Source organism: Equus przewalskii, chromosome 4 (genome assembly GCF_037783145.1).
Source record: "Equus przewalskii isolate Varuska chromosome 4, EquPr2, whole genome shotgun sequence".
NCBI lineage: Eukaryota > Metazoa > Chordata > Mammalia > Perissodactyla > Equidae > Equus > Equus przewalskii.
The window spans coordinates 91,719,110-91,743,368 of NC_091834.1; the positions used below are offsets into that span (position 1 = coordinate 91,719,110).

At 35.1% G+C, this 24,259-nt stretch overlaps 2 protein-coding genes across 20 annotated transcripts in view; one reads left to right on the forward strand and one right to left on the reverse strand.

Moving 5' to 3' along the window:
* Positions 1 to 22,492, forward strand: part of TRIM24 (tripartite motif containing 24) — a 104,432-nt gene extending 81,940 nt beyond the window's left edge. Inside the window, exons 9-19 of one of the 4 annotated variants that reach the window (XM_070617843.1) lie at positions 30 to 298; positions 4,895 to 5,068; positions 8,443 to 8,616; positions 11,164 to 11,299; positions 12,749 to 12,821; positions 13,850 to 14,018; positions 16,342 to 16,670; positions 17,513 to 17,645; positions 18,742 to 18,816; positions 20,936 to 21,085; positions 21,680 to 22,492. In XM_070617843.1, coding sequence (XP_070473944.1) covers positions 30 to 298; positions 4,895 to 5,068; positions 8,443 to 8,616; positions 11,164 to 11,299; positions 12,749 to 12,821; positions 13,850 to 14,018; positions 16,342 to 16,670; positions 17,513 to 17,645; positions 18,742 to 18,816; positions 20,936 to 21,085; positions 21,680 to 21,889 — 1,892 coding nt within the window. In that variant the 3' untranslated portion in view covers positions 21,890 to 22,492. The remainder of the gene's footprint in view (positions 1 to 29; positions 299 to 4,894; positions 5,069 to 8,442; positions 8,617 to 11,163; positions 11,300 to 12,748; positions 12,822 to 13,849; positions 14,019 to 16,341; positions 16,671 to 17,512; positions 17,646 to 18,741; positions 18,817 to 20,935; positions 21,086 to 21,679) is intronic. The other 3 variants (XM_070617845.1, XM_070617846.1, XM_070617847.1) reach the window with 3 other exon arrangements.
* SVOPL (SVOP like) overlaps positions 21,128 to 24,259 on the reverse strand; it is a 96,610-nt gene continuing 93,478 nt past the window's right edge. For 11 of the 16 annotated variants that reach the window (XR_011539631.1, XM_070617852.1, XM_070617855.1 and 8 more), the window contains one exon: positions 21,128 to 23,813. Coding sequence is in view for 10 of the 16 variants with exons in the window: in XM_070617852.1 (XP_070473953.1) it covers positions 23,709 to 23,813 (105 nt within the window). In the remaining 6 variants the exon portion in view is untranslated. The remainder of the gene's footprint in view (positions 23,814 to 24,259) is intronic. The other 5 variants (XR_011539633.1, XM_070617862.1, XM_070617861.1 and 2 more) reach the window with 3 other exon arrangements.

Here is a 24,259-nt window from a genome sequence, read left to right on the forward strand (position 1 = left end):
TTAGAACTTAACCTTTTCTGTTTAATTAGGTTCTTTAGTAATCGAAGATAAAGAGAGTCAGCCACACATGCCTAAGCAGAATCCTGTCGTGGAACAGAATTCACAGCCACCAGGTGGTTTATCTTCAAACCAGTTATCCAAGTTTCCAACACAGATCAGCCTAGCTCAATTACGACTCCAGCATATGCAGCAACAGGTAATGGCTCAGAGGCAACAGGTGCAACGGAGGCCAGCACCTGTGGGTTTACCAAACCCTAGAATGCAGGGGCCCATCCAGCAGCCTTCCATCTCTCATCAGGTAAATTTGGAAGCAGGCCTGTCCTAACTTAGATAATTGTAGTACAATTGTATTCAGCAGCTCTTAAGATAGCTAAGACAACCGTCATACATGATTTAAATATATGAACTTATAAAAATTTATCATATTTAGCATCCATGATTTAACTCCTAGTTTTTCGCCCTTCTCTAAAAGGAAGTAATGCTTTATTTAGGTGGTACATCTATTTTCATCTGCTTTTTGTTGTCTTCAAATTATAACAGAGGATAAATGATTGCATTCCTAAATAACCGGTGCCTATTGTTGGTGACAAAAATTGTATACCTGAACTCATAATTCCTATATCAGTGCTTCAGAATGACTAATAGTTTTAGGTATCTGTTCTCTGTGGGGATGCAGTGTTTAGAAAACCACATTGCATCTTAGAAACTAGGGCAAAATGAGATAGAAAAGGGTAGGGATGTGGTTTATTAGAAATCTGCCCCTTTGAAACTATATTTCTGAGTAAATATTCCATGAAGTATTCTCGTTTTTACTAGATATGAAATATTCTGTTTACTTTTAATCCAATTTTTGACCATGAAAGTTTTATATACTTTATTAAATAGTTTAACTTATCCTGCTCATATTAGATAACTTATCCTGCTCATATTAGATGTTGGCATTCTTAGATTTAATAAAGGTTTAGTAAAGAGTACTCTAATTAATTCATACAAATTGTCTGTTATTTTCAGTTACATTGATTTATTAATTTATACTCTTACTATTTCTGAGAAGGATTTAAAGTCATTTATAGTAAATGACACAAATAAAGTGGAATAGCATTTAATAAGAGTCAAATAAATTGTGTGTAGAACTAGGCTAAGAATTCTCATACTTGAGAACAAGTTGTAGAATTTTTTGTCAACCAAAGCAAAAAAGAAACAGGAATAATATCTATATTATTTGGTAAAAAGAAAACATGCCAATTTATTAGGGGAGAAACTTTTTTACTAGCACTAAGAGGAATATATATTGTGGTTCTTGATGAAAAGGTAATTAAATGGCATAATAGCATTTTTTGGTACCAATTTTATAAGACATAGAAATGATCTTCCTGGGACTCTTGTTTCAACCCTGAGTAAAAGTTATGGGCATATGTAGATCCTGATTTTAATTCCCTTCTGTGAAGGCTCAAGGTGATGTATTTAAGGTTTTTGGCTTTCTGTCATGTCAAATCCAGGAGAATATTAGTATGCCTCATTGACTATTCCTCTTGAACTTTTTTTTAACCCCGATTTTTACAAGCAATTTAAGTAAGCAATTTAAGTAAGCAATTTAAGAAGTCTTTGATAAATCCATCATTTGTGTTAATTGCTTTTTCACTAAGAAGTGAGGAACTGAGACAGTTGATAAATATTGTGTGACTTGGTCACTTTGTCATAAATAGTTATTTATGTTAGCATTGACAAAACACAAGTGACTTCTGAGGCTTTAGCCTGCTTATCTCAGAAATTTGCTTTTGATCTTATTTTTCCTCTCTAGGATTTACTACTATATAATCTATACAACATACAATCTCTATCATACAACCTAATTTTCCCACTTGGAAATAAAGTAATTTTCGCATCTTTTCGTCATTACCTCACACACTTTTCTTTCTCTGTCTACTCTCAATGACTCCTGGATCTTTTTTCACACACTCGTCTCTCATCTCTCATCTTTATCAGCTCTCTGCCAAATACCCACTCAAACATTTTTCACTTATCAATTTACCCTCTTCCGTAAACTTTCACACTGCCCTGCCCACCTGCATTCTTAGTTTTCTACCAGTTTATTTGCATATATGTGTGGGAAAATGTCTTTCTATAAGCTAGTGTCTATGTGTGCCTCTGGCTTTGTGCGTTTGTTGAAATTGTACTGTACATCTGTCCATAAATTCACTTGTAGGTAAATTTGAAGGACTGCTTCTAAAAATCACTTAGGTGATAGTTTCCTATTTCTTCTTCCACTGAAGATTAGCTGTGGAATCTCCCTGGTCAAGAGTTGGGTGATACAGAGATAATACACGTAGTTATATGACTGAGTGGTACAAACTTGATAGACATTGGGCATCTCTGTTTATTTAGCAGTATTCCATATACTCTATTATACTCCAACGGGCAGAAATAAGTTTGTTAGAGAACACTGTCACATACGTTGTACATAATTCACAGCAATGGTTCTCATTCCTGAGCCAGATTTACTTTGGTGGAGATACTCTCATTCATATGTATAGATTATTTTCCTAAACAGTGCATGTATGTTAGAAAGATATCTGCTACCCTTCATGGTTATACACAGTTGGGAACTACTGACCTAGAATAAAATCAAAACCTATAATAATGAAAGTACTTAGAGGATAACCATAATGAAAGTTATATGTCAGTTTGCTTAAGCTCTGAATTATTTCTCTATTTGCTCCCCTTTTTCCTTCTGTTTCTTGCAAATTAATTGATTCCATTTAATTAAAATAGCACTAGTTTTGCTATTTCTTTTATGCGCATAACTAGTTCCTAATCTTATTCTTTCAAGTTGCTTCCCAGAGTTCTTAGAAATTAACTTAATCAACTATAGCAGTTCAGGAGAGGAAGAAAACCACCTTGCCTGTTACCAGACTGAGCTCTTTGATGGCAGGGTTGACATCCATTCCCACACTGATTTCTCACAAGAGTACATTACTCTGGCATCAAGTGTCATTTCTTGACTTAACCAATATATAAACCAGTCTGGGTTGGGGGTGTCAGAGTAGGGTAGCAAAGACTTCTATAACTACCTTTATTCTCTCTTAAGGATTATTTCTAGTACTTTCCCACTTTAAAAAAAATTATCTCTTAGATGAATTTAGGAGTTTTCCACTATAATTCCCCAACTATTTTCTGTTTGTGTCTCCATGATATAAAACTCTTTAAGTCACAAAACTTTAATAGAAGAATCAAAAAATTTGCTATGATTTCAGGCTTATACTTCTGTAAAGTTTTGACATTTTCTCTGTTTTTCTGTAATCTTCTTATATTCTTCACCCACAAAGTTTCTCTTGGTCTTGAAACAGTATCTAAATCTATTTTTCATTGGGTCTGTAAATTGCTGGCCACTCTTGAAAGTTACTGAAGGTGAACCCAGTGCCAACTAATTTGTCAGAGAGAGGAAAGAGAAACAATTTACCCAGGAAAGAAGAGTAAATTCCAAAAGTAGGAGAAGGGGAGGGGAAAAGAAGAGGACAAGGCTACACTTTGTAGCTGTCTGCCTTCAGAGTATCAAAGTTTAAAATGTTGCTACTTCAGCCTTATAAATTCCACATTTATTTGTCTTTTTGTGAATGTGGGAGTTAATAGTTCCCTCCTTGAGAAGTTCTAATCATATACAGTTTAGATAGCCTGAAAATAAGTATTTGCTTTCAATAAGTTGCCAGCCATAGAGAGAACTGGCAAGTCAAGATGAGACTGGCATATAAGGTTACCTTTTTCTAGAACACTGGTCTCAATTTCCAGGGCTAAAATTTATGAGCAAAGTAGGCTTGCCTTCCCAGCCCTATCCTGTAATCAACCAGTGTTGTCCTTGAACGGTTTCCTTTCAAAATCTGTTTTCTTTTAGGGAAATCTCATCCTCTAAGCTGTAATTAGTCAGTACCTTAATCAATCCCCAACTAAACATGAGAACATGTTTTGGTAATGATATCACAGACTCGATTTGAATTAAAGCCTTAGTGCTGTCTTTTACTAGCTGTGTGACTTCTGTCAAATTCTCTAAGCTTTCTAGTGTTTAGTGTCCTAATTTGTAAAATGAAGGGAGGGCAATAATGAGATATCACAGGGAAAATGTTAATCATAATGCCTGGCATACAGTTTGATCTCAGTAAGATCTAAAACTCATTAATTTTTAAATGTTATTAATATCAACTGTTTTCATTATTAATGATTTATTGGTTAAGAGTGCCGACCTTGGAGCCAGAGTGTACTTGAGTTCAAATCCCAGCTCCATTTCTTATTATCTTTAATTTTTTACTATCTTTAGTATCTTTAAATTCTTTTATTATTTAGTATCTTTTATTTCTTACTATCTTTAAATTTTGAACAAGTTAACTTAAATTCTCTATACCTTAGTTTCCTTTTCTGTAAAATAAAGATAATCTCTACCTGGTAAGATTGTTGTGAAGATTGAGTTAACAGATGTAAAGCACTTAAAGGAGTACCTGGCATGTAATAACTGCTCAGTGAATTTTAGCAATTATTTTACCACCATGTTATTTTAGGTTCGAAGAGGGCAATTCTTTGCAAAAGATAATCATCAAGGACTTAAAAAGATACCAAAGACAAATTTTCCCTACTTCCAATATGGCCTAGCTCCAATCTTGGTATAAGCTACTTACAGTTGGAAACCCCTCTCCCAAGGCTCTTTCCTAATAAAACTCCTTTTCTTTAAATTGCTTATATACATACTGGAAGGCTGCCCCTCTCCCCCATACCCTTGTTGCAATATTAAAATTATTCATCTCTGGTAGAGTTGCTGTCTTTCTGTAAAAGTTATAAAGTAGAGTTGTCTATAATTTGTCTTTTGGGAGATGATTGTCACTGAATTGGTTTAATTTCTTTTTTCCAGCAACCCCCTCCACGTTTGATAAATTTTCAAAATCACAGCCCCAAACCGAATGGACCGGTTCTTCCCCCTCATCCTCAACAGTTGAGATATCCACCAAACCAGAGTATGCCACGACCAGCAATAAAGCCCAACCCCCTACAGATGGCTTTCTTGGCTCAACAAGCCATAAAGCAGGTATATATATTTATTTATTTCCTCTCCTCAGTTGCTTGTTCTACTTCTTTCTGCTTCCAAACCACATTGAATTTATAGACAGAGAAAGAGTTGTGAAGAGCAAAAGCAAGCTTTTTTTTTTATATAGTAAATGTGAGTTAATAGTAAAAGTTTATTACAGACAGACCTATAGAGACAAAACTGAGAGAAAGGATCTTGATGCTTTGTAATTAACAAGAGAAATCAAGCCACTTATATAGGAGTGAAGGCCCAGAATAATTAGTCGGAGGTATTAATTTTTGCAGTACTGATGTGTGTAGCTTTTAAGTGAATACATTAAATTTCCTAAGACAGAAATATTCTAACAAATACAGGTTACATTCTGCAAAAGAGAACAGTAAATGAATCTTTAAAGTGTTCCAAGGAGACTTCTTAGAAACAAACTTAGAATGACACAGTTTTAATATGGAGTACATATACATCTGATAAAGTTAATATTTTAAGGTTATATATTAAATCTGATAAGGTTTAATATATTATTAATGTCAAGGTAAAAATACTTTCTAGATATTACATTATTTTTTTTAAAGTTTAAATTCTTTCAGTGCTTTGTCTTGTCCAAGCACTTGTGTCAATAATCTTTCCAGCTTAAGACTTGTAGATTTATGTCAGTTTAACTTTTTGCCAAGACTAAAATAAAGAATTTGATGCTGTCTCCATAATTCTGTGACATTCATTTTAATCAAATGATTTGAAAGTTTTATTCTAAAATTACACATGCTATATGTGTGTGTTTGTGTTTTTGTGTTTATAATTAGCTTGACTTTGGTATAATATCACCAAATTTTCTTAAATAATATTTTAATTATTTTAAATGAAATTTATGCCTCTCTCTATTTCATCATTAGAGGTGAGTGAAAAAGGCCCACGCTACAGTTTAGCCTTAAATTCTGTTTCTTTTTCTTGTAGTTTTGTGGCCTGGTGCAAGTTTATTCTTTAAAATCTCGTTCGCCCCAACCATAAAATGAATACCTTGCAGAGTTGTGCTGAGACTTAATGCTAGTGTGTAAAGCACCTCGCACATCCTGCATACTCGGAATGTTTACTTTCCGTCTTCCCCATTTATTATTTTTAGTGGGTAGACACACACTTTAAGAATGTTTTTAAAAATGTTTCCTGGTCAAAAACCTAAGCATGGATGAATAAATTAACAAACTAAGAGAAAGTATAGTGGAGAATTGTTTTTCGTTGGTAGATTAGTTTAACAAATTATAGTCTACTCATACGTGGGAATACTTTTCAGCTATTAAGAAAATGCAGTAATCTGCACATGATCTTATGACCTGATGGTATGTGGGGAAAACATGTTGTCAAATTTTTGTGAGGTATTCTTATTTGTGTGTGTGTGTGTGTGTGTTTTAATCTCACATACATAGAAAAAACCTGGAAAGATATACATCAGCTATAACAGTGATTATCCTGGGGAGGGAAAGAGGAAGAGAGTCAAGAGAGAGGGAGATTGAGAGAGAGAAAGATGGGTATGAGGGGTGGATGGGGGGAAAGATAACATTCACATACATAGGTTTCTTTTTTTTTTAAAGATTGGCACCTGAGCTAACAACTGTTGCCAATCTTTGTTTGTTTGTTTGTTTATTTTTCTCCCCAAATCCCCCCAGTACATAGTTGTATATTCTAGTTGTGGCACATGGGATGCCGACTCAGCATGGCCTGACGAGTGGTACCAAGTCTTTGCCCAGGATCCGAACCAGCGAAACCCTGGGCCACCGAAGCAGAGTGCGCGATCTTAACCACTTGGCCATGGGGCCGGCCCCCATAGGTTTCTTCACATAGTTTTTTCAGTGGAGGATATGAATTAGATTTTTCAAAATTAGAATGTTTCAAACACTCTCACTCTATATAGTGTAGTCGATCTATAAATGATACTGTGTTTGGGAATTTTTTCTCCTGCTATATAGTCTTGAGATACCTCTTAGGTGCTTTCCTTTTCCCCAGTATTTTTCTTATGAAAATATTCAAATATAACAAATTGAAAGACTTGTATGGGGACAAATTGCTCTATTTGCCTTCTCATTTATTATTCATCCATCTATCAATTCAGCCTTCTTATTTTTTGATAGGTTTCAAAGTAATTGTAGACAGCAGCATGGTTCCTCTCTGCATACTTCAGCATTCCTAGTATTAACTTAGTTAATGTGTTTATCTCAGCCCCTAACATAAATGACAAAGTTTCCTCAGATCTTTGCTGATGCTTAATTACCTGTTCATATATGAGAAATGAGTGGGGAAAAAACAGGGAAAAAAAAGTGAAACGGGATCTGGGGCTAATATTTGATGACTGAGGTTTTACTCTATTTAGGGCTACTAGACATATTTATTGGGAGAATTCCTAGTGTCACCATCTTATCTCTTAGGCTGGTCCAATTCCCAAAGGATCTTTCTGTCTTTTATCTAAAATTTAGGGCCTGGCTGCTTGTTGGAGCCAGGGGAAGAAGATTGGTAGAGGGCCAGCGGCGGAATGGGAGGGAAGCTCAGCATTCAGTCTGTGTATGGTTTCTTAATCTTCATTTTCAGTGCAATACTTCTGCCTTCAACTGAGCTTGGTACCTTGCAGTCCAAAGACATTGTTTTACCTATTCTAGAAAATAAGTTTCCAGCCTTCTGTGAAGGTAGAGGGTGTCCTTATTATCTTGGGGTGGCTACAGGTAGAGTAGGAAAGGAACATGAGATTTAATGCTTCTTTAACAGACTCTACAAATCATCCTGTTTTTAGCCCCTTCACCTGTTGTGCATCTAATTCCCAGGTTCTTAGGTGTTCTGCAATATATGTTGATCTGCTTCTCTATTTTCCCACTGCTATCTTAGGTTTCAGCTTTATCAAACTAAGTGATTTGCTATTTGTCCATCTGCTTTCCAGCTTCCAAAATGTGATTTCTGTCTTCTCTCCGTTTTCTTTGTTTTTGAGTCAATGCCTTTTTTAAAAATTCCCATTAACTGTATTACTTTGGTTTTAGGTGTTTCACGTAGGGACAGAAGAAAATGTATGTTTCAGCCCTTAATCTTTACCTTGAAGTTGCTCTGTATGTGTTTTCTTTTCCAGTATGTATAAGCTTTCCAGGATGGGGCACTGTGTGGTTTTCTGGTGTATACTAACTATTGTCTTGTGTTAAAAATCCGTGCCTTTTACTTTTTGGACAGAATTAATGAAAATTATATATACCTGTGCCCTCCTGCCTTTCCATTCAAATTACAGTTGAATTCAAATAGCAGAATGTGTCTTCTACTTTGTTTTGTGTCTGGAAAAGGGATTAGGTGGACATTTTATGTTATAGGCCTGCTGATAGACAACCTTTCTTCTTCCCTTCTTGCTACTATAGTGGCAGATCAGCAGTGGGCAGGCTGCTCCGTCGACTGCCAATAGCACATCCTCTACTCCTTCAAGTCCCACCATTACTAGTGCAGCAGGATATGATGGAAAGGCTTTTGGTTCACCTATGATTGATTTGAGCTCACCAGTGGGAGGTTCTTATAATCTTCCTTCTCTTCCAGATGTAAGTATACCCAAAATATATGCATCTGTTTTGAAATTTTTTTTTGAGTATGCTCTTTGGTGGCCCTGAGCGAATCTTCCTCTTTTTTTCTCCCCAAAGCCCCACTACATAGTTGTATATCCTAGTTGTAAGTCATTCTAGTTCTTCTGTGTGGGATGCTGCCACAGCATGGCTTGATGAGCGGTGTGTAGGTCCGTGCCCAGGATCTGAACCAGCGAACCCTGGGCTGCTGAAGAAGAGCGAGCAAACTTAACCACTCAGCCATGGTGCAGGCCCCCTGTTTTGAAAATTTTAATTGAACTTGGATCTTGTAAAAGGCATGGGTTTGTTGGATTATAGGTTGTTTGCGTGTTTGTTTTCAGAAGTTATTTTTATCCTTTAGAAATATTATAGCAGCAGGAAAAATTAAAAGATTATAAACACTTGAACATACTACAGAATGTCTTTAGGGCACTGGAGTTAAAGGTATTTGTAAATGAATGATTATGGTGATGGATTATGGAATCTAAGCTGGGAAAGGAGCAAACTAAGGATATGGGAGGAGGTATTGGAAAATTGACTTACTGGAATGTGATATATTAGCATAAGGTTAGAGAGGGAGGCTAGAATTTAAGACATCAGAAGAGATGGAGATAAGTGTAATAATAGAAATGAAAACATTTTCTGCTAGATCATACTGACAAGTGCAAAATTACCTCTGATTTATTTTATATTTAAATTAAATATATTTACTCTCTAAAGTCTAACTTTGTCAGTATGACGTTAAAAAAAATCTTTTTCAAAGGCAGAAAATAGAACATTCTATAGACACATCTCCATACATAAGTTGATATTTGTTTAACCTTTTCTAATGCTACAAGGTTAAGTAATCATGCACACAAACATTAAACACTTTTAAGAAGTATCTGGTAAGATTGTGAAAGAATGTTTAAATCTTTGTGATTTAGTTTTTCAAGTTACTGAATTCAACTAACATTTCCTAATAGTTGTGTCATTAACCTTACCAGAGATATTTCATTTTTTAAATAACTGTATATTCATTAAATGGGTAGAGTACATGTATTTTTCATGCATAGGTGATACATAGGAAAACTACTTTTGTCTCATTCCTATAATTTTATTTTAGCTTTTAGGATTACTGTGTAATGTAAATAACTTTCCTTACGTTAAGATCTGACAACTTCAGTCATTCCAATACTTTTTGCACTCTCTGAAAAAGTATTAGCTAAGGTGTTGACAAAAGAATATTAAACATAAATGCGCCTGTGTACTTCTCTGCTCCTTCAACTGAAAGAGGACCCACAGAAAATAAAACTGTCCTCCTTCTCTTTCCTCTGCAGTCCTCAGATACAGGTAACTATTTGTCCACCAGCCTTTCTCAACTGAAATTCCTCATCTCAACCACAGAATAAAGAAACTGATTTAGGTGACTATTTTGTCTTCCTCCCAAGAATGGTTCATAACTAGCACCATTCTAGATGCAGGAGGGGAGAATAACATTTTCATTATATACATAATAATTCATATATAATTCATAATAATTCATTATATACAGTCTATGCCCAAGGACTGTAGGACTTAATTCTCTTGTAAAATTATGGTTGAGAAAGGCTGGAACTATGTTAGAGAATTGAACTGGATTTTAACTACAAAGACATTGTTGGAAAATAAATGGTGTATTTAAGCATGAAAAATATTTGCGTCTAAAGTGTGAAAGTCTTACTCAATAGAAATTTATCAGTATTATAGCCTGGCAGTCAATTAGGAAAGAAATGTTATTTGTGTAACACTTTGAATACCTGTTACGTTAAACTAAGAATCTACAAGGGATCATTTTTTCTCCCAAATGGTAATCATGTACTTAGGTGAGGTTAGTGTTCTGCAAATGTGCTATGTATGGACTTATTTCATCTGTGTAATGCATACCAGAGCATCAGTTCTCAAAATGTGGGCCAAGGACAAGGGAGTTCTTAACAACCCTTTCAGAGGCTCCGCAAGATTCTACCTGCGAGAGTCCAGATTTTCTTCATCTTCTTCAATACAAACCACATCACAGCACACCACATCAACACATCAACCCTGGTACATCACAACAGATTGAGTGCAGAAGCAGATATCAGAATCCAGTTGGCTGTTATTAAGCCAGGGACTAAAGAGATTTGCAAAAATGTGAAATTGTGCTACTCTTCTCACCAGGCTTTTTTTTTTCTTTACTCGGGTACCCTTTAGTTGTTTTTAAATAAATTAAGAAATATTTTTTAAAATTTTTTGTTTTAATTTTTAAGGGTGTGAATGACAAACCATTCTCCTTTCTTCTGGCTCATGACTTCTGAAATAGTGTGTCTTCAGTATATTTACTAAGATGGAACATTGAGAAGGAAAAAAGCTTTTTTCAAGATTGTTTATGGGGAAAATATGCATCATAACTTTGTATTTACATGTTTTATTATTTGAAACTAATTAAACTATTAAAGTTTTCTTATAAATTTAAAGTAGCTTTTAACTTGCAAAGTCAGGATGTCGTGAAATAATTTCTTTTCTTGTAAGATTGACTGTTCAAGTACTATTATGCTGGACAATATTGTGAGAAAAGATACTAGTATAGATCACGGCCAGCCAAGACCACCCTCAAACAGAACCGTCCAGTCACCAAATTCATCAGTGCCGTCTCCAGGCCTTGCAGGTAAAGTGGGCTTCTTTTGATTTCGTGAGTGTTTTTACTCTACTTATAGTAAACCCCCACCTCCTCTTTTATTGGATGATTAAAATGGGTCTGAGTTTTTGGCACTATTTAAAATTAGTTTACTTTCAAAGTGGGAAGCAAAGGTTAAACCTCTGTACCTTTTTAATTTTAACAGAACTTACAGGCATTATTGCACTTCCAGGAGGAATTTAGCATTATACCTTTTCTTTTTGACTCTCTCTGTGTGTAATTTGTCTAGGGTCAAAATTTATCAGTGACAGTCACTCTTCTGGTGGTCTGTTTATTAGGATTTGTGTTTAAGAATTTTTAACATACCTACTCTTTTCCTCCAAGAGACAAGCACTCGACTAATATTACTCCCAAAGACCTTGGCGAAATAGGTGCCTTAGACCAAAATAAGGAAAGAGGAGAATTTTAAGTCATTTACCAATCATACAAGCATAAGGCAGTTACACGATTTAAAAGGAGATGCTTATTTAAAACAAACTTAAAATACAAACAAACTGGAAGGAAATTGTTAACAAAATATAGTAGAGAAACTGTTTACTTATATAACAAGTTCACACAAATAAATAAGGAAAGTGCTCAGTATTGCCAAAGGACATGAATAGATAAGTCCGTAAGAAGAAATACATACAGCAAGTAAAACAGGCAGGGGCAGGTGTTCAATCTCACTAGTAGTCATTAAAAAAACCAAATCAAGATATAATTTGTACCTATTGAATTAGCAAAGATTTAAACAGTGAAAATACTTGTTGACGAGAATGTGATGAGAGAAGTACCCTGATACATAGCTGGTGGGAGTATAACTTGACAAAACATTTCCGGAAACCATTATGGCAATATTACTAAAACTAACATTTATCCAGTATTGATTCTGTGCCAGGCACTGGACAAAGTACCTTATATGCATTGCCTAGTAGAATATTTGTTTCACTGTCTTCCATTAATTGGTCTTTGTGTTTGACTGCTTTTATATTAGCCCCTACTACTGTTTAATGTCTCCTGTAGCTTTCACTGGCACTCGTGTCCTCACTGAGATCTTACCCTGGTTCCTGTAACATGGGACTTTCAGCATTGCTGGAAATTTTTGATTGTCATACCCCTGAGTGGGAAGTGTGAAGAGATGCTACTGGTACCTAATAGTTGGTAGAGGCCAGGGATGCTGCTAAACACCCTGCAATGCACAGATAGCCCCCGACAGCAAAGAATTATCTGGCTCAAAAAGTCAGTTGTGCTGAGGGTGAACAACCCTGCTATTTTAAGGGGAATTCAACTGGAGTAGGAGTTCAGCAGCTACTTATTGTTTTATATAATTTCATTATCTGTTCCCAGTTTCAGTGTAGCACTAAGTGAACACATTCAATGGGAATTAAATACAAAATTGTTAATTCATTTTATGAATGTGTATGATTTCCTCATCCTCAGGACCTGTTACTATGACTAGTGTACACCCCCCAATACGTTCACCCAGTGCCTCCAGCGTTGGGAGCCGAGGAAGGTAAACTGACTCAACCTTAATCTCTAGTATATAAAAATCTCTAATTAGATTTTTCTTGCCAGTGCTCAGCATGCTTTGGTGTACTCAATACATTTTGAACAACTTAACTTTAATTTTTAGCCTTTAATTAGTGGGTTAAGTAAATAAAATACAATTTTATCTTTAAAAATACAAAAATATCTGTGTATATATTGAAAATAAGAAAATATGTTTGGCTTTATCATAAAAGCAAGGAAAAAATAAAAATGCAGTAGGTATAACATACCGCACTGTGTAAGAACACACACAAATACAAACCTAGGGAAAAGAAACATAATTTTATACTAACTTCAGTGTTCTGTGACTTTTCCAATGACCAAACATTATTCTACTTTAAAGTAAATAAATTTACAGTTGTTGAAATTCTATTTTAACTTACTGCTTTGCTTGCCCACTCATTATGCTTGCAAATTCCTCCTAGATAGTAACCCAATTCTTACTTTCCTAATCATATGAAAGAAGCATTCTCTGAAGGGGGAAAGTTTGCCTTTAGTCCCATGAGAACATAGTGGCTATCTGTAAAACGTTTTTGTCCCACTACATTTTTTAAACAGCAAAACCCAATAAATTATGTCCACTAGTTAATTGTCTTCACACTTTGTGACAATAAATCGTTAATGTGAGCCAAGAGTTCTCTTTGTCACTGATTAAAGAAGGAAATGGGGAAGCCTAAAAAAAGATGCTAGTTTTAGAGCTGCAGAATATTGAGGTCAGTTTCCTTTTAATTCAGGTTTTATTTAAATATCTTTGCAGAAGTGTAATGTCACTGTTTCGATTGGTTAATATGTAGAATATTCTTAATAAATATATGAACCTTTTTTCATAGAGCAGTTGCATTTCAGTTACGTATCATTTATTGCTGATGTAACGTAATTATCATTGCTGTGAAGATAAAGCATTATTCCCAAACGCCATTGTTATACTTTGTTTTGAGATATTGAAGGTAACATTCTAAGATTTTTTTCTTTCTTTCTTTCTTATACTTACAGCTCTGGCTCTTCCAGCAAACCAGCAGGAGCTGATTCTACACACAAAGTCCCAGTAGTCATGTTGGAGCCAATCCGAATAAAACAAGAAAACAGTGGACCACCTGAGAATTATGATTTTCCTGTTGTTATAGTGAAACAAGAATCAGATGAAGAATCTAGGCCTCAAAATGTAATTATATCAATGATTGCAATACTATTTCTGTTTGGGGGATAGAGTGAGAGAAACTTTTAAATAGCTCATAGGAGGTAAAAAATGTTATATTTAAAAGCAGGGAAATAGTAACTTAAAGGTTGAAAAATTTGAGTAAATATCTCCGTAAATTAGAACAAAAAGATGAATGCAAAACAGGGAGAAGAGTTTGCAAAGTTAGAAGCTCCAATGAGAACATTCAGCATTTGAAAGCGAGAACAGAATAAAACACATAGAAGGTAATTGCCAAAGAAATAATACAAGGATACTTGTAACTGAAAGGCATGAGCATCTGAATTGAAGAGGCCACCAAATACCAGAACATTAAATGAAAAAAAGACTCAAGATTTCAGATTCTAAAAGCTTCCAGAGGACAAAACATGTCAGACAAACATAATGACACCAAGTCCTCAACCCAGACACTTGAAGCAGGAAGACAATAGAGAAATAATCAAAATTGTGAGAAAAAATTTTTTGTACACACAATTCTATACCCAGGCAAATTATCAAGCCTATGTAAACATTAAATAAACATTTTTAGACATGCATTCAAGGTCTCAAAAAATTTAATTCCCACGTACTCATTCTTAGGAAGATATTTGAGAATATGCTTCATTAAAAATGGAGTAAACCAAGAAAGAGGGAGACATAAGATTCCAGAAACAGCATCTAACACAGAAGAGAGGCAAAAAAAAAAGGTCCCCAGTACAGTAGCTCCTCCAAGTATCCCTGTAGCAGGAGGACAGAAGACTCCAGAGGGATATATGTAAGGGGAGAAAAATGTTTTGACAGCTTTGAGAAGCATTTTATAACCCTGCTGGAGATTGTGAGAATGGCTTAGAGATAGATACCTAGAAAAATAAGCAAATTAAATAAATAAGGTAATTATTGACTCATAGTAACAACAAAAAGTGAGAAAAGAAAGTGTAGTCATAGTACAGTCTATGGTTATGCAGTGAACAATATTTCTATAGTCATAATGATGCAAACAAACACCTGAATGCAAATTTAACTAAACACTAGATATAATCAGGACATAACTTGCATTTAACCAAAAATTGATTTTTCAGGATACCTAACTAGTACAGCCGTGACACTGACCAGTTGGAATAGACGCTGGCTACAAACAGTTACATGCTGGTGCCTACCAACTGATAAAATGAATGCTTGTATGTTAAGAGGATGGATAAATGGTGTGTGTGTCTAAGTGTAAGGAGGAAGTGCAGAGTCAGGAAGGAAAAGTCTAATCTTCCATAGTAGGGAATATATATATATATATATATGTGTATATATATATATATTTATTTATCTGAAAATATGTTTAAAAATGAAAATTTGAGAAATTACAGTATAAGCATATTACTTAGAAAAATAGTAAATAGCAGAAGGAAAAGCTAGATAATTTGAAAATAATTGCCTCCAGGGAATGAGTTTATATACCCATGCTTTTAACTAAATATACATTTATTATTTTGAAACTTTTAAAAAATGTTTAAAGGAGATAGATTTTGTTATTGATTTGAAATTTTCACCATCCTAGGCTCCAACATAAAATTTAGATTCATCTTAAAGTTTCTAATGGCTCTTGCAGGGGTGAAGTTACTTCTAAGAATTAAAGCAGTATACCTTTCTATGAATTATAAAAAATCTACACTAGGCATGTTTTGTGTCTCGGTAGAATTTGAATTAACAGCTTGAGTCAAATGTATTTGTAGTTCTGCGGTGGACTTCTATACTACCCACCTATTTTCCCATTTCTGTAGCCATCAGCAAATTCAAAGATTTTTTCCTATATTATTCACACCCCCTTAGTGCTGCTCTTTCATTTTGATGATACTTTTTAGCGGAGGTCCATGTCTTCTTTACCATTAGGGACTCTAATACAGTTAGCAATAAACATAGTCTGTTCTTGGGGCCGGCCCGGTGGCACAGTGGTTAAGTGCGCACATTCTCGGCAGCCCGGGTTTTGCCCGTTCGGATCCCGGGTGTGGGCATGGTACCGCTTGGCAAAAGCCATACTGTGGTAGGCATCCCACATATAAAGTAGAGGAAGATGAGCATGGATGTTAGGTCAGGGCCAGTCTTCATCAGCAAAAAAGAGGAGGATTGGCAGTAGTTAGCTCAGGGCTAATCTTTCTCAAAAAAAAAAAAAAATACTCTGTTCTCATGCACCTTCACAGACTCCTTTGAAGTAACCAGGGGCCCATGAGAGAACCGTGTACAGTCCAAAATTGCAGTACTGGTAATAATGAATGCCAGTTTTAATACATACATAGACCGTTACACACTCTTTCCATTGCAGACCAACTATCCAAGAAGCATACTCACCTCCCTGCTCTTAAATAGCAGTCAGAGCTCTGCTTCTGAGGAGTCTGTGCTAAGATCAGATGCCCCTGATAGCACAGGAGATCAACCTGGACTTCAGCAGGAAAATTCCTCAAATGGAAAATCTGAGTGGCTGGATGCCTCCCAGAAGTCACCCCTTCATGTTGGAGAGACAAGGAAAGAGGATGACCCCAATGAGGACTGGTGTGCAGTTTGTCAGAATGGAGGGGAACTCCTGTGCTGTGAGAAGTGTCCCAAAGTATTCCATCTTTCTTGTCATGTGCCCACATTGGCAAATTTTCCAAGGTAAGACAGTTACTTGCTTTCCTTTTGCACATTCTTTTACTGTAAATAATAACAGCACTAAACTTTTGACAATCATTGTAACATAAAACCTTTGTAAAAACTTAAATAAAAATACACTTGGCACAAATGCGTACTCCAAACCTTCAGCATAGGGTTTCCCAAACCCTGCCTCCTATTCGCTGGACTTTTCTCAAAAACCTAGTCAGTTGTGAAGTGAAAAGAAATAACAGCCTTTAAATTATTACAAGGAGTTAAACATAAAGAACAGTGGTCTTTATGCACAACAACTGCCATATTTTATTGTGTCTTATTTGCCAGGTATTGAGCTGTATCCTTTATAAATATCTCAAGTAAATTCTCAAACAAACCGTATGAGATGATCATGGTGATCTGCCATTGGGTTGATCTCTTAGTTCTCGACAGACTGTGCTTTTTAAAATTTAATTTCAAACCTGAAGTTGCAAGAATAGTACCCAAGAGCATTTGTTTTCTTGAATCATTTAGAGGAAAATGCCAGTTGCACCTCATCTCAGCCATAGATTAACGCGCGCGCGCGTGTGTGTGTGTGTGTGTGTGTGTGTTGTGTTTATTTCGTATGTGTATTTTGTGCCTCCTTAACTAGGCTAATATTTACCACTTAGGCGCTTGCATTGTATTTCTGCTGTTATGCTATTGCAGCATGGTGCTGTGTACATAGTAGATAGGCAGTAAATCCTCAGTGATTAAAGTTCATGCCAAGTAAATAATTCTGTATCATAGATGAGATGGAGGAGGTGGGAAAGGGGCATGACAAAGAGAGAAATGATGCATTAGGAACTCAGAAATACTTTATCCCCCAATAGTGGAGAGTGGATTTGCACTTTCTGCCGAGACTTATCTAAACCAGAAGTTGAATATGATTGTGATGCTCCCAGCCACAACTCAGAAAAAAAGAAAACTGAAGGTCTTGTTAAATTAACACCAATAGATAAAAGGGTAAGTTTTTGAGCATTTCCAACCTAGACAGTTAAACAGTTTTCTTGGTTAGATTCATTATTGTAATGCAGGTGTGCCTTTTATCAAAGAAGTGTATATTCAAATTTTATAGTGACTTCTTTTTTCTTTAGTGTTTTTTTTTCCACAAAAGTACAGGAATCTTAAATATATTTAAAGGGAGACTATCACTTTTTTTTAATCAAAAAAAATCACAGTACTATATACATGTTCTAGAAGCTTAAAATATTGTATTTGAAAAGAGTAGAATGTATATCCCTTATGTGGTCTGGACTTTTAAATTTAGTTTACCTTTAGTAAATTTCTGTTTTATTTCTACCACTGATAAGTTTTCTGCTTCAAAATTTATTGATAATTGACACCAAAGAAAGGAGTTTTTCTATTGACTGCTCCTGGAAATAATTCTGTTCTTTCACCAAGTGGTACTAGGTTTAACTTCAAAGCCAGCTAAAATATTTAACTGTAATTAACGTTTAAAGCTACGTAGTCAACACTTCTGTAATACTAAAGACACTCCTTTGCTAAACTATTAAGTAGAACAATCAGTATGAAAGTTGTTATGCAAGAGGGGGCCCCAATGCACACTACCAGTACTACACAGTGTTTCCTGGGTAAACCCCTAAGCGGGGATGTAGCAGAGTACATGACGGGACCGCCTGCATTGAGAGAGGGGCCTCAGGACTGGACACACCATGGAAAGGGCTCCCGCTCTGAGTCTCTCAACACACATATGTGCTTCCTTTATTGACTATTAATAATTCAATACACAAGTTGGAGAGATAAGTGGAAAGTATTTTAAAAGAGCTTCAGATAGGTTTCTAGTGATACTGCTTTTGTTCCCATAATTACAAGGACTGCTCTCATATATCACACATACCCCAAACTGTCAAACAGTACAGTTCAGTAAATGATTAAGAAGAAGATAAAAACTCCAAGTATCAGTGTTTTTCTTGTATTTATCTGGTTTTAATTTTTATTCTGGTATTTTGAGACCCATGGCATTGTTATTAAAAATAAGCTGTGACTTCATTATTTTATTATATTTTAATTAATTAATTTATTTATTTATTTTGCTTAGAAGTGTGAACGCCTACTTTTATTTCTTTACTGCCATGAAATGAGCCTGGCTTTTCAAGACCCAGTTCCTCTAACTGTAAGTATTAATATCATTTTGTGCACAGTCGGATGATTTTTCTGAAACTTGATTCTCATAAATCAAGAATCTAAGTTTCTGTACCATTTTTAAATAGTTTCCTATATCTAATCCAAATCTTTTTTTTTTTAATTTGCTTTTTTTTTTTTTTTGAGGAAGATTAGCCCTGAGCTAACTAACAGTGCCATTCCACACCCGGGATTCGAACCAGTGAACCCCGGGCCGCAGAAGTGGAACGTGTGAACTTAACCACTGCACCACTGGCCAGCCCCTAATCCAAATCTTAAAGCTTATTAATATATACTGAATGCTTTGATCTTAAATATATTTTAATGTTAACAAGTTGGCCCAAAACTTCTTTTCATTTCTCATATATTCTTACTTCTCATCTCATGTATTTTATCTTCTATTTTCTGTAATGATTTCTATCAATTGTTTCTCCCTCAGGAAGTTTAGGCATACATCCTAAGCTGTTGGGAAAAAACTTCCCATTTGTGGTAAAGACCCCCAAAATTCTCTGTACATTCTTTGATGTATAGGCCCAGACTTCAAGTAATAAGTAGACTTTAACAATAGATGAAGGTGTGTATATGTATTAACTATTGACTTTAAAAAGGTTCATATTGAAAGTTTGATGTGACTTTAATGCATAATTTTAGAGTGCTGGAAAGGGCCTACTATTCAAAATATGTGGCCTACTATTCAAAATATGTTCTTCTATTCTCTGATGTCCAAAATATCTTTAAAAATTTAATAGATTTCATCTACAGTTTGATAAATTTTAAAAATTTAATGCAAGGTCAGAAAAGAAAACTAGCTTAGTAAATATATTCAGCTGATAAACAAGGAACTTCTTTCTTGAGAACAGATTTTGAGAAGTTGAGCTAGGAAAAGGAAATAAATATGTTCAGAGGGAAGGGCCTTTTGTACTCGAAAGAGGCAGGGGAAAAAATCAAAGAAAAGAAGCTTGTAAAGCCAGTAAAAACTTCATCCGCTTAAAAATTTAACCTAGAACTTGGCGCTTTTTACGATCTTGACTTTCAGCTGCATTTGGTATTAATAATAACAGCAGGAGCAAAATAGCCCCTTTTTTCTTAATATGTATCATCTCATTTAGTCTTTACAAAATTCTGTGAGGTTGGTAGGATTATCCCTATCTAAAATATGAAAAAAATAGGTTCAGTGAGGTTAAGTAACTTACCCAGGAGCACACTCTTGAGTAGCAGAACCTAGGGTTCAAACCCAGATTCAAAGCCCCCTTGCCATAACACATGTAATGAAAACATGTCAAATCCTACTAGAAGTAATACTTTTTCTGGTAAATGCTTTTTGTTTAATAATGAAGGAGGTGCTGGCCCAGTGGTTCAGCAGTTAAGTGCACACGTTCTACTTCGGCGGCCTGGGGTCCGCCAGTTTGGATCCCGGGTGTGGACATGGCACTGCTTGGCAAGCTACGCTGTGGTAGGCATCCCACATATAAAGTAGAGGAAGATGGGCACAGATGTTAGCTCAGGGCCAGTCTTCCTAGCAAAAACAAGAGCAGCAGTTAGCTCAGGGCTAATCTTCCTCAAAATAAATAAATAAATTAATTAATAAATAAATAAAATAATGAAGGAGAATAGAGAAGGTTTAAGAGGGAAAATGTAAGTTTTTTCATTAAAAATAATTGGTGAAAATTTTTGAAAAATGTGACACAATGCATTTACCAATGTATGAAAAGCTATAGGCACTTGTAAATGTTGCTGAATAGGTTTACTTATCACTGATAAAATAGTACAAAGAAAAGCAATGAGAACAATCTGATTTTTTTTTTTTTAAAGATTTTTTATTTTATTCCTTTTTCTCCCCAAAGCCCCCCGGTACATAATTGTATATTCTTCGTTGTGGGTCCTTTTACTTGTGGCATGTGGGACGCTGCCTCAGCATGGTTTGAGGAGCAGTGCCATGTCCACACCCAGGATTCGAACAAACGAAACACTGGGCGGCCTGCAGCAGAGCGCGAACTTAACCACTCGGCCACGGGGCCAGCCCCAACAATCTGATTTTTATACTACTTCTTGTAAATTTTACTTAGGACCAGGTATAATTTAGTTATTTTGTATTGTATTTATTTTGAAAGGTGCCTGATTATTACAAAATAATTAAAAATCCAATGGACTTGTCGACCATCAAGAAAAGACTGCAAGAAGATTATTCCATGTACACAAAGCCTGAAGATTTTGTAGCTGATTTTAGATTGATCTTTCAAAACTGTGCTGAATTCAATGAGGTGAGAGAGTAAAAAAAACAAACTAAAAAACCAGTAGAGGCATTCTTTGTCATTCCCATCTTTATTTCTTTAAATATGGAACTTCCAAACTTTAGTCTTTTTGATGTTGATCTTAAACTTTCAAGGATGTGGTCTAAATAGCTCTAATTTAAAATTTTTCTCATCTGTCAATTTATCTAAACATCTGTTAGACTTACAGCTTTTGTTGATGGTTTGTTCTCTGTATTGGTTACTCATTCTAGAGTTCCATTTAATTTGTTCTAAAAATACCTGTTACGTGATTCTATCATTATGGCATCTCTTTGATCTCTCTGGTAATCCAGTCCTGCCACTACCACACCCGTATAGAATAATCCAGATGAGTCTCAAGGCCTTTTATGTATTTTTTATCTGACCTTTTCTAGACTTTGTCTAGCTCCAGACTATTGTTTACTTTGTATCAATGACTACGCATAAACATTTCCCCAAGACAGTCCAGTGATGTTCATAATCTTGAGTTAAAAGAGAACAAAAATGAGACAAATTTACTACTTCTATTGACTGTCTAAAATGTTGGGGGTTTTTTTAATTCATATTTTTATTTTTATCCAACAGCCTGATTCAGAAGTAGCCAATGCTGGTATAAAACTTGAAAGCTATTTTGAAGAACTTCTAAAGAATCTTTATCCAGAAAAAAGGTTTCCTAAACTAGAATTCAGGAATGAATCAGAAGATAATAAATTTAGTGATGACTCAGATGATGACTTTGTACAGCCCCGGAAGAAACGCCTCAAAAGCATAGAGGAACGCCAGTTGCTTAAATAAACAGCACCCATTGGCGTATGCTGGTTTTTAGATTTTTGTTTGTTTTCAAAAAACGTTTTGTCAGTAATATAACATCATCACAAGAAGAGTTTGTGACCACTCTGATCAATAAGTTTTTGATGTTTACTAGACTTTGATTTTGTTAATAACCCGTTTCTTTTAACCATCTTATTGAAAAAGAGAAAGGAAAGAAGGAAGGGGGGGGAGGGAGGAAGGGAGGAGAAAGGAAGAAAGAAGCATCAACAAGAAGATATAAAAAGACATTCTTCCCACTTCTTGGATTTCAAAGCTGCAGTCTGGAGTGATAACTACTATAGAAAGGAAATAGACTGTGTGTGAACCCTAAGTTGAAAGTTTAATGTGATTTGGATGTGTGCATTAATCCATTTTTAGAAAATACCACTACCCACTAATTTTGGCCCAACCATGAGTTAGGTATACTGTACTTAAGAGCAGTACTCCGTGAACATGCGTGGTAATACGAGTTCTATCCTAGGGTGCCAACTGGTGCAACGAGAAAGTAGATTAGATGCTATTAAGAAGGCACCTCATAGTATATCATGTAAGATGGGAACTGTATTAAAGAAAAAGCAGGAAAACAAATGTTTGATTTTTGTTTTCTTCTTGTCTGTAGAGGTGTTTGTTATAGAGACTTTCAAGGCCATTTTTCATACATTTCTAAATGTAACTTCTTCCACTGAGGAAGTAAGTATACATGTTTGGTTTTGCTGTGTGTTTATGTGTAGTTTGTTGTTTGGTTTTTAACTATGTAGGTGATCATTGTTTGCAGTATGGCCTTTAGAGGAACTATCCAAAATATGAAATACAGTACTGTACACCATATTTGATGTGAGGATTCTTCAACATTTACCCTATTGGGCATTAATTATAAGTTCCCCTGAAAGGGACTAATTTTCATCTGTCTTTATAATTTGGAATGAAAATGTGTTGTAGAATTTGGGAGCAGACAGTTGGAGGGAATTATAGTGAAAATTTAACTTTTTATGAAGCATCTATTTCCTATTTTTAAGAGTTGGAACCTCAAATTGAATCTTTGATCTGACTTAACTCTGAATTTTATTACTATTCTCCTGACAGAAATAGAAAAGACCTATCTTCTGAGTGCAAGCAATTCTTAATGGGCCAGACCTAGATAGTTTAACTGACATTCATTTATTCCTTTTCTTGTTGTTCAGTGTCAAAGAAGGAAAGTAGATTAAGATAGAAGAAGAAAATTGCTGTGCCATTTGCTAATCTAACATTTGACACAATATTTACAGATGAATTTTTTTAGTGTGCCAAAGTAAATTTTTATTTATAAAACATTAATTGGCTGATCAAATATTTCTTCTTAGGCTGGTAGAATAAAAATATAGCTGACTTGAAAGAATGTTATTCTTTGGATGGTATCTCCTTTGAATTAAACTTAGAGGACTTGCTTTCTTATCTACATGGCATTACTTCTTAAAGTCAACAATTTGAAAATATTCTGTGGTAATTCATTGGGTTTTCAGATATTGCTAAAGATAAAATATGAGAAAAGAACTTATTAGCAATAGCTTTTCACTTTCTGTGTAGACTTAGGTCTTGTTGATAATATGTCAATTATGTATTAATGGTTAAAAAGTCTTAATCACTTTTCCAGATATGTGTTTCAGGGTAATTGTTGTTGTTGTATTGTTTTGAATATGCCTTGACATTTATTCTCCAAAGACTGAACAAATTTTCATAACAGTGCGTCTATCATTTGTCTGCTTTTGCTCCAGCATTTTTAGCACAGCAGCTATGGAGCTTTTGCTGTTTATTTATTGTCGGTATCTTAGAATGCTGTTCTTCTGACAGTTTCTTCTTCCATACTTGTCTCCTGACTTGAAACAGGGCAACAAAGATAAATTTTGAGGAGGATCACAAAGGGAAGTAGCACCTAGGAGAGAAAAAATATTATTTCCCTAAATGCATCTGAGCCAGAATGTCTACTAATGTACCCAAAACTTTCACTGCTATGTTCGGTGCCATATTAATTTTTTAAAACAGTATTTCTGTTTCACCTTTACAATTTTTTTGTTGAATGAAAGGCAGTTGAGAACCATCTTTTCTGTAATCATACATAATCTAAATTAAAAGTGTTTTCTGTCTCCAAATAGCCATTCCGTAATGATCTTTAAGATTAAAGTCCTGTAACCTTATTGACAAGCACCTATGTGCCCAGGTGGATCTCAGCTAAGTAATCTTTAAATTCTAATAGTGGTAAACTATAAGATGAGTCGAACTATAACCCATGCTTATTTAGAGAGCATGCACCCAAAAGTTCATTGGGATTCATTCAACCTTGACCTAAATTTAAAATACTCCAGTGTTTACCTCTGATAA